General features: G+C 35.1%; 1 protein-coding gene across 1 annotated transcript; it reads right to left on the bottom strand.

Moving 5' to 3' along the window:
• Positions 1–153: 153 nt before the first annotated feature.
• LOC139116568 (single-stranded DNA-binding protein, mitochondrial-like) lies at positions 154–10090 on the bottom strand. Its single transcript, XM_070679167.1, has 6 exons — positions 9946–10090; positions 6565–6658; positions 5119–5250; positions 3700–3790; positions 2797–2885; positions 154–1733 (listed from the first exon to the last, which is right to left on the bottom strand). Exons 1-6 carry the CDS (start codon positions 9967–9969, stop codon positions 1657–1659), a joined length of 507 nt encoding a protein of 168 aa, XP_070535268.1. The 5' UTR covers positions 9970–10090; the 3' UTR covers positions 154–1656.
• Between the last annotated feature and the right edge of the window lie 1055 nt (positions 10091–11145).

Raw genomic sequence — 11145 nt, 5'->3', positions numbered from 1 at the left:
CCTACCTACCTACCTACATACATATATACATACATACAAACATACATACAAAATACATACATACAAACATACATACAAAATACAAAATACAAAATACATACATACATACATACATACATACATACATACACACACAATGCAGAAGAGCTAAGCTTGTTAACTGTTGAAAAAATTGCAGGTTCATATTTATTACAAAGCAGTATACTGTTTTGAAAAGTAATACATTTTCCACATGTTAATGACTCCTCCATCCTGTTGCCAGGATATCACATGGAATGTAAGACAGGCTTGCAGACAGACTCCTCATTGAGGATGTCAGTTTCTGTAAATATTAATGCATGTAATAAACCAAATTAAAATACCTACTTGAAGCTCATTCAGCTTGAGCTTCACAACAACTGGAAATCTATGGAGTAATATATTTGGTCATGACATGAAGAAGAATACAACTTAAAATATAAAATGTAGCACCATACATCACTGAAGAATGTCTTCTACTCATCCATTTTGTTTTCATAATGCCCGGCAGATAGTTGACTGATGAACCAGTTTCAGCAACAATATGACTTTCTTAAATGCTGCAGACCTATCCTTATGGCTCAACTTTGTGTCCTCTAAAACGGTGATGATGGAGTTTTGAACAAAAAATGAGAAGAATGACAAACAGCTGTGAAAGCTAAAAACTTGACGAGACTCAAGAGATTACAAATCTATCTCTTTGAATGTACTCATAATATTGATGCACTGCTAAAATGAGTTTAATATCATCTCTCATGATTGAATGTCAAAAGTCAACATATGCGTAATCTTTGTCACATGATTTTAAATGTGTACATCTAAAAGTACACATATCACTGACCTAAGCAATTAAATGTCATTCTGTGAGAAGACTGTTCACTGTCTTTATGTAACTCTTCTTTCATCAAATCTTAGTATACTAGTATTATTTATTTAAGCAATAATATAACCTTCACAGCCTATAATGGACGAAAGCAAACTTTGTATGACATAATGTACAGGGCAAAGCCAAGTACATTATGGAGTGCAAAGTTTGCTCAAGTACATTATGGCCCCAGAGGGGGTACATTATTGCTGTTATTTGATGGTGTTGCAATGTAAGGGAATTTGTAGATGTACGACACATCTGGGGCCACAATGCTGGATTATCAAATATATTATCAGTAGTAACATGGGGAGATGACAGTCACAAAATTCACTGGCATTGACAAAGCTATAATATGACAGTAATGGCAGTGTTGGACTTAGTCAGGAAACTCACAAAACCAGTGAGAGAGGGTTACACTGCAATTGCAAAAGTTAAGTCTTTCACTTTCGAGGTGCATGCTCATCAACATTGATATAATGGTATAACAAATGTACACATTATTTTGGCAGAATTCTCAAGAATGCCTCACCTCTATCTCATTGCAAATAGCATCAACCTCATAAATGAAAACAATATTGTGGGAATAAACCAAAGCAGATACACAGAAAGGGGTTATTCCATAAATTCAATAAGTGAGCCATTCCCTGAATGTTGTTAAATGCAGCATACTTTGGGCTGGACTTCACCATATCAATCATAGTTCCATTTTGGTCACAACATCCAATAACTAACAATTTCTTCATTTAAAACGTAGGTGGTGCTTTGTGGAATTAGATATCACCCTCATCATCATCATCTTCTGCAGGACTTTCATCTTGTTTACGAGTTGAGAGAAATATTATGTCATCTGAAATGTACAAGTACATTACAGGTTGAATATTTCAATGTACTGATTAGCTGTATAATAAATATTCATGATTAAAAATGTTTTTTGACTGATGAGAACAATTCAACTTGATTTTAAAATTACAACAAGCATATTGATTGTGGGGGTTTTTCACATACTAAACATTTCATGTACTAATCCTTTGCTAACAGTTTTAAAATATGTCAAGATGTGCATGACTTAGGAACAGTTTATACTCAAAATGTAAGATTAGTGCAGTTCTAAACCCTTTATAATATGCCTCATTTGTCCCTCACTGCAAGATTGCACCTTGTGAATAGTCTTGTTATGTCTTCTGAAGGACACACTCTGACCTTGTACTTCAGAATCAGCTGACAGCAGATTTCAATTCAGTCTTTTGGAGTGTATGACAAAATTTATACCAAGACTTGATGAGTCTATGCTTGGTGCGGTTATGAGTTTGGACACAAAATTCCAGTGAGCTCTGAGTTTTGTTATGCAACATAACGACAGTTCCAGTACTTGTGAGAGGGTAATGGTAAGGTTAGGTATGCCATATGGTGCTCTATGAAATGTCAAATAACGGTTTTCCAAGACAAGATTTTATTTGTATGTCACTGCGTGAAATGAAATGCATTTGCAACAGAGTCATCAGGAGAGTACAAAATATATAGTTTTTGTATATTGTGCCTCCAGGATAGATTGTGGAATTTTAAATTTTCACAACACATTGTTGGTCTAGAACTTATGAGGATTCATCTCTTACCCTGTTGGCTAAATGAAGCTTTCACTATCTTGCTTTTGCAAAAAAACAAAATTATCTTTTTCTATATCCATTTTATACAGGGATTAACAACCATTTTGAATTAAACTGGTTATTTATTTCTCAAATCGAACATGTTTGCATGGTGACTTCTTATTTTCATTCTCGATTGTGAAAGACAACGATTTAAATTCTCTTGATGAAATTTAAGCAATGACTTATGCGTAGACTTCACTGCATGGCCAAAAGATAGATGCTAGAATGTAGAGTTGTTCCAATATAGAGCAATGATTTCCATACCTGCTATAACTGTAGTTGCAAACACCTTGTATCCCTGCTTGTCTGTATATTCACTGTAATCAAGTCTTCCCTGGACATAAATCCTAGATCTGAGGGTTTGTGAACAGAATACAATTACTGTATGTCAATCAAACGTTGGATTGAAGCAATGCAGTTTTCATGTCACACATAATGATGTCAACTGATAATGTTGGTCAAGTGTATCTGTTGAGTTTCTGTATCACTGTAAAACTGTACTTTGATAAAATTGCAGGTACTAACACAACTACTACAATAATGTCTTTAAATATCTATAAATGGAAAACCAACGATTTCAGATGTTCTTATTGCAGTAGTGCTGAACTTTATTGATTTGTTTGTCAAAACTTCTTGTTCAGAAATTAAGAGAAAAGTAAATTTCCATGTATAACTCAAGGAATCTCCTTTTCAAATTCCTATTATATCATCATAATTACATATATGTCATTATTTTCTCACAGGTTCTTTTCTCCTCTCTCAATTCTCCATGTTTGTCCCTTTTGAATAATAATATCCTTGAACCATCACAAAGCTCACCTACGTGTACACTGCATATCAATTCCATGGCCTAGTGCAAGAGGGGCGTATCTCCTATGCTTTAACACAGGCAATACTTACATTGCACTGGGGTCATCGAATTGTTGTTCATATATCATGGTACTGTTTGAATATGTACTTGATCTGATACCATTTTACTGATGTGTGAGTGAGAATGTATACAATAAAAATACAATGCATTTGAGCCAATGTTGAAGGTATTATACATGTATGATGGCTTCAAGTCTTCAACAGGCTGTAATCTTTCAACAATTTTAAGTAAATTTAAAAACATCCTTGCGGGCTGTGATAATTTCCATGGTATTTCACTCCCAGTATTTTACTTACCCTTTCCTGACAACTCTAAGAATCAAATCTCTCAAACTTTCCGGATAAAACACACTGATGCGATGCCACAGTGTCTTCTCTTTGTACTCTCCTAAACCAATCATAACAATAGGAATATGCAATCAATTAATATACCAAATCAATCAATTCTCACCGCACTTTGTGTGTTCATGACTGCTTTGATAGAAATAGGCTGCAATTGATGGAGTCCAAAGAAATGCCAGCCATTCACAGTATTGTACTTCTCTGTCACTGAATTTTTGTACATGCTGTGTGCTACTAGGCTGTGCTGTAAAAGCATTAATCATCTATATGTATGTGAGTTTTTATTTTGCTATTTTCAATTGTTGATAAAATCTGATTACCACTGAATTTTTGTACATGCTGTTTGCTACTAGGCTGTGCTGTAAAAGCATCAATCATCTATATGTATGTGATTTTTTATTTTGCTATTTTCACTTGTTGATAAATTCTGATTACCAAACCCAAGTAAAGTGTTGAACTTAATTAAAGAACAATAGACTCTGTAGTAAATGAAATGAAAAGTGACCCATGCAGGACTTGAACCCACAGATGTACATTTCCTGAATACATTTCTGATGCTCTAACTAACTGAGCTAATGGATCAGTCGCAATTACCGTAGTCGGTGCTGTCACTTAGATTGGGCTCTTCATTTCATGTTTGTGTAATGTGAGTTTGGGCTTAACTCATCCCCTAATCTTTCTGCCTAAGGATCCTATGGATTCTATTCTATTCTTTATTACTGACAAACGGGAATTTTAATCCCATTAAAAATATCTCAAATATCAAAATAAGGAAATTAATCTTTTGTGAAAATTAAGTATTTATTAACAGTAAATTAAACTTATCCTTGAAAATTCCCACCTCAACCAAATGTGACCATTTTACACATTATTTTCCGAACAGATTCCAGAATAAATAGAATACAAGTTTTAAGACACTAGAACGGTACATGTAAGTGTAATTTTTTTAACAATTTGTCCTCAATGTATCAAATGAAGTTTAATAGAATACTTCAGCATTTTGAATTATTAAGTATTCACTTTTTCAATGTTGTGAGTCAGTGTGTGATGTGCATTTTCTTGTTGATGATAAAATTTACATATGGACTTGAATTTCATTATCAACATCGACAATGCAGGACTCACATGTATGGTCAATGTTGTCAAGCTGAATACGGGTTATGTCAACAATTGCTATGAGAAGTGGACCTAGAAATTTTGCTGAAACAAGCAATTAAACCTGAAAAAATGTCAACCGTTCAGTAAGCTAAAAATGTTGGGTTCATAATTATGTATACCGGTATACATGTATGTGTATGTTATAATATTCATACTGATTTATGCAGAAAAAATTTTAAAGGAAATATTACTTGGAAATAAATTGCTAAGACAGACCTTCATGTCCTATTCTTCTGTCTCTGTAGACCTCAGAGGTTGCTAAGGTAAATTGTACCACAGGTCGTACAGCATCACCTTTCTGTACTGGATCTTGGCCAACCCGACCTAATAGAGTCACTTTGTTTACACCTGCAGAACAAAAACACAGGTTAAGAAGATTATAAATTCAAAATGTTAAATTTGGCACCAAAATTTAAATATCCACGTAAATCATGGTCTCTGAGTAGTAAAAAGAATTCTATACACCTAATTTCTATTCTATCAGAGAAAATATCTCATACTATATATGTGTCAGATTTTTTTGCCGAGGATACCTAGATGCTAATTTTGTCAGAACACTTCTGCATGCTGGCTTATGTTAACACTTCCTTTTTAGGGCGTTTCAGGTTACATGCACTCTTTGAAATAGAAATATCCATTGAGAAACAAACAATGGACGCAGCCTGTATGAGAGAGTTACATTGACTGTGCACTTATTTTACTTATAGTGGGATTACAGTACTTCTTTGCGTCTGGACTAAAATTGAAACTCTCGTTTCCAGAAAGAAATCAAAAACCAACATGAAAATACACATTGTGCATGGATGATCAGAAAATAGCTGGCAGGTGTCAAAAACAACCAGCTATCAGCAAAAATTAGCCAGCTATCAAAATATCAGTTTAATGAAATATAGAGGCATTTTGCAAAAATTTCATGTGCATGAACTTGTAACTGCCTATACTGTTATTTTTGCCACCTGTAACCCAAATTTTCTACATCCCTGTTGAGTACATTTCAGCACACTTAAGAGTCTTTTATGAATACTAGCTTTTCACATCTGAAAATCATTCACATTTTATTTTCTTCATAATTGTAGCAAGCTGCATGATCAGATCAAAGGAAATTCTTTAAAGCACCATGACAATCTGATAAGTAAACAAATAAATAAAAATATAATTAAAACAAAATGTTAAAAATAACAACAGATAAACAAATGCATATGAAATAGAAATAATCAAACAAAAAATAAGTGAAGACACACATACATAACTATATATATATATACATATATAAAAGCAAACTAGAATTCTGCAGATAGCTCCCAGTGTTATTCGTAGCATGGCTTGGTAGTAGTGGATGAATGTATTTATACACCTCTACTAATCTGGTTGTAATTTTTCTTCTGTTTATTGCATTTATTACTTCCGTGTATAGGACAAAACGTTGTGTCAACATTGCCAATGTAATAAACAGATGCAATAAACAAATGCAATAAACAGAAAATTTGCAACCAGGTCAGTAGATATACATATATATATATATATATATATATATATATATATATATATATATATATATATATATATATATATATATATATATATATATATATATATATATATATATATATCTATCTGTCTGTCTGTGTACTGTATGTACCAAATTACAGAGATATCACTTACATCTTTCAAGCCTTGGTTTCACATGCATCTCTGCTGAATTGAAGCTGCTATCATACCTCACACCTCTACCAATTTGTTGAGATAACCATAAACCCTACAGATGACACAGAAAAGAGAAACCTATGATAAAATTAATGTATATAGCTTTTTTCATGTATTTAAGCTGATGGATAATGTATTTGTTTTTCAGTAAATACATGTACATATTTGCATGTCTATGGTTACAAAAAATTGAGGGAGGGGGGGGGGCCACGGAGGAATCATGCTTTAAATCTCATTATTTTGGTCTGCCATAAATATGATCAGTTAGCTCAGCTTTATCAGAAAAGTGTAAAAACTCACTCTGCTTTCAAGGACTGCATTCACAAATACCAAAGGTAATGGGGGCTAGAGGCATTCAAAGGGGCTTTGAGAGTACTGGGGGGTAGCAGAGGGGGATTTGAATGGTTTGTACTTGGTATAGAGTGAGATCTGAAAATATATTTTTCCCTATCTTTTTTCATTTTCAGATTCCACAGTTTGGAAGGATAGTTCAATCCAATGGCTCTAATGTTAATAACATTCAAGATATTCTGGTTTATTTTATAGTATTTATGACTGTTAAATAGTATCAATGCCACTGAATTTCCATGAGAAAAACAACAAGTCGACCTTGTAACTTGGAACAGAAGCTGCAACTTTTGATAATTTTGTTTTTGGTATTTCTATTCAACGTTCCAACCAGTTTCTTGCTATCTCAATATAGCAGAGTGAAACACAATATTGAACTTGTCATCTAAGCCTTTATATTTATATATTATTGCTGATGACTGAATTAGTCCGGACCAAAATTCATTTTTCAACGATGCAAATGCAGAGTATACAAAGACAGGTTCTGTTGGCAAGCTGAATACTCAATATTTGAACATGATAGGGAGTGAAATACAAAGAGCAAAAATATTGAATAAAACGATATCAAAATTTTAGTTTACTATTGTTGGCTTTATGAATGTCTGGCAGTATAAGGCCAAATAAAAAGAAATAATGCTGTTCCGATAACATGGTTTTCAAAAGTAGGGTATGTAGGTCGGCAGGAATTTTTTTTCCAAAATACTTTTATTTTTAAATATGCATTTTTCAGGGGTTCAGGGTGGTCAAACACTGGCCACAACATTTCGCAGAAAAATGTATCATACATATAAAAGAAAAAACCCATAAAAGACATCCTCGTTCAACCAAAATAAAATGCCAAGTAACCAAAGCGTGATTTTATGGGTTTTCTCTCTCTTTTTTTTATTTCAGAGTTTACGTAGAGGGGGATTTGAATGGTTTGTACTTGGTATAGGGTGGAAAAAAAGTTTAGGCTTGACAGGTAAAAAATAGGGTAGGTTGGGTTATCGGAACAGCACAATTGTTTTCGTTTGGCCTAATAGTGTGACGGGAATTTGAACATTTTGCGTCTTATAGACGGGGTCAGGGACTGAAATGTATTGACTAGTATTGTGCTACATGTAACCCTGTCAACAAGTTGCATTTGGAACACACACACATGTACATATAACTATATTATAAGTGTAAGCAGAGCTATGACACTGCATGCTGTTGTGAGGTCATCTACCTGCTGCAGTTTGTAGTTCCCACTTTGTCATGGTATGACCAGAATCTAACACTCCATTTTCTTCCTTTATAAAGTTTGTACAAATCTAGTTTTGCTTATTTCAATGAAAAGGAGAAGTTTATTCACATCTTTACTCAGAAAGATCAACTACATTGTACCTCTTGTGAATAAATTCCCGGCACTCTACTTCCTCCCATAACAGCAGCTACTACAACCATTTGTTAGTGTTTGTGGAGGGACTGTGGTGTAACCTTGAGCCTTGTAACTTTGCATGACTCCCTGAGTGTGTTGTATAGCCATAAAGTAATTAACTTTATTACATGCCTCGTATATCGAACGTCGCGCACTCCATAGGATTCGATGGTAACTCATCGATGACATTGCAGGCCCCATAGTCATCACTTGACTGAAATTGAACTTGAACTATTTTCAACTTGACAACTTTTTGATGTAAAAAGTTGAAATTTCATATTTTGCATAGGAAATCTGACTTAAGGAAAATTTTGCATAAAAAAATTGACAAACTGCATAACAGTAGTTTAAATATATCAATGCACCATTCGATGATGACAATCGTTCCATTTTTAAGGGACTTTCATCTAAGATGGAATTAAAGCATTTGATTATCATTTGCCAATAAACCTATAAATATTTTGAGTAAAAACTGTGTAAGAGAGCCATGTAATAAAAACATAGCCGAAACAAAGGACTATGCACCCTCGGGGCAGGAGACCATTTGCCCGACGTAAGGAGGGCAAATGATCACCTACCCTCGGGCACATAGTACCAATATAATACTCATAAATATAATGCAACCTAGACACAGGGAATGAGGTAGCCCTACGAGTATGGCAAGAGCGTCCGGCTTTGGCGACAATGCCCCCCCAACTCGTAGCAAAGCCATTAGCCAAAGCCCGACACTGTTGCAATACTCGTCGGGCTAGGACTGAGGGAGCCGACACTGACAGTGTCAATGGATTATGGATCACAGCAACTTTGATACAAAATTGGGCATCATTTTACAGGTGTTATAGCTACAAACTGATGACATCAAATCGCCGTACACAAAACACAGTGCCATAATTACAAGGCGTCCGTGTTTTGTGTACGGCGATTTGATGTCATCAGTTTGTGGCTGTACCACTTGTAAAAGGATGCCCAAATTTGCAGTCAGACCTCTTTTTTACCTCCATACTAATGCGTAGTATCATCAACAGCACTCAGGGTTTGGGAATGGGTATAAAGTAACCTGCATAAAGTGCATTACTTTACCTTACTTTACACTGAAAACTCCAAACGCACAGGCTAACTTACAGTGGCACCAAGTCGCTTTGCTTTTCTCGGCAGTAGTTACTGGCTGGCCTCGCATTGCGTTCACCCCATGATCTAAGCTACCTCCATGATCTAAGCAACAGCCTGCCAGAGTAACTTGTTTTCCATTTACTCTGTTTTCATATTTTTATACCCACAGATTCGGGGCAAGTCCATGTACTATCTATATTGTATTAGTGTTCAATGTAGTTTTCTAGGCATATTGATTACCTCAGCCGTGTGTCGTTGGGAACAGCACACCTGACTGCTGTTCCGTTGCCAACAAGTTTCCCGGCGACCCCACTTTTCTCGCTCCAACACACAATCGCCCAGTTTCGGAACTGCAGCCGCCAAGCTGGGTCTGGGAACAGCGTGTGTATGTGACACTTTCCGTCCATGGCGCGAGTAAGTCAATGCAATTGTGCAATCACGTCTAAAATATGTAAATTTAGAAAGTAACTATAGTCACTTACCCTGGAAATAGTTGATCGAAACATCGCTGATTAAGACAAGATGAACCTGTACCTGGACAGTGGACGACTTTTGTAGTTTGTCGAAGTAAACACAACACATGTGCACAATTGACCTCTCGGGTTATCACACATGCGCACAATGTTCAATTCAATCAACTGGCGCGAAGCTAAAAATATTCGGACAAAATGTGTAGATTAGTTTTTAACCGATGAAATATTGATGTTTGTAATATTAAATGTCAGATCATGATGATAAGCACTGCCTTTCTGTATTTGTCGTCATGCATCAGCACGAGATGTACCGGTATATGACATTATTTCGACCTTCAACTCAAGAGGGCGCTTAAAGCAATCCCCTTGCTCGCCTTGCCCTGGGGTTAACAAACTTTTCACGACCCTGGGAAAACTCTCAAAAGGGCAATCACAACTGTCTTCAAAACTATAAATTTTGGTAATTTCTTTTTAAAAATTACTAAAGATTATTTAATGAGAACAATCACTTCGTTCATGCAAATAAAACACTGACACATATATTTATCACAAATTGGTTCCCCTAATCTGACACTGTTATTATCCAAAGCAAACAATAACAAAGAATTTACATAGGCTTTGGTGACTGATACAGGTGCAAAGCACTTTAATATGCAAAGTCAGTCCCCTACAACACACAATGAAGCAAGACTGTCAAGTTCAGGTATTCCACTCCAGCTTATAATTAAAGTGTCCCAGTATGGTCATACACACCATTTGGTTTATTTTAGTGATAACTTCTCATATTTGTTTTTCCTCTCATGGCATTTTCATCTCTTTCATTTTGAAATTGAGAGACTTTAGACTATAAATTTCATATCTGCAATGCAAGCTCTAATAGTTTTACCTTGGGAAAGTTTTGTTTATGTCACAGTGACTCAGAAACAGCTGCATGATATGAGTGCAGGGAAGTTTATTGTAAATTTTGGCATTTTGACACAATTTTGGGAGTGAGACAAGAAACTACAGCCACGAAAAGAACAAATTTGTTTTAAATTTGTTCCAGTACTTTATACCTGAGATCAATCAAGAGTTACAGCTGATAGAAAGTTAAAGGGTTAAATGGAGTGAATATGCTTTACAATGGAAAGGCACTCACTTCCTCTTTATCCATTCACCATCTCTTTCTTTATCGAATCAATTTTCTTTGGAACTTTCAGTTCCCGTTTT

The sequence above is a fragment of the Ptychodera flava genome, chromosome 2 (assembly GCF_041260155.1).
Source record: "Ptychodera flava strain L36383 chromosome 2, AS_Pfla_20210202, whole genome shotgun sequence".
Classification (NCBI taxonomy): Eukaryota; Metazoa; Hemichordata; class Enteropneusta; family Ptychoderidae; genus Ptychodera; species Ptychodera flava.
The sequence above is the reverse complement of the archived record's forward strand: the minus strand, read 5'-3'. Positions and strand labels throughout refer to the sequence as shown.

Coding starts and splice junctions, on each gene's coding strand:
- LOC139116568 (XM_070679167.1), bottom strand. CDS start 9,969: ATGTTTCGATCAACTATTTCCAGG. Junction 2,886..3,699: donor CTTAGAGTTGTCAGGAAAGG/GTAAGTAAAATA, acceptor ACAAACCCTCAG/ATCTAGGATTTATGTCCAGG. Junction 1,734..2,796: donor TGCAACTACAGTTATAGCAG/GTATGGAAATCA, acceptor TGTACATTTCAG/ATGACATAATATTTCTCTCA.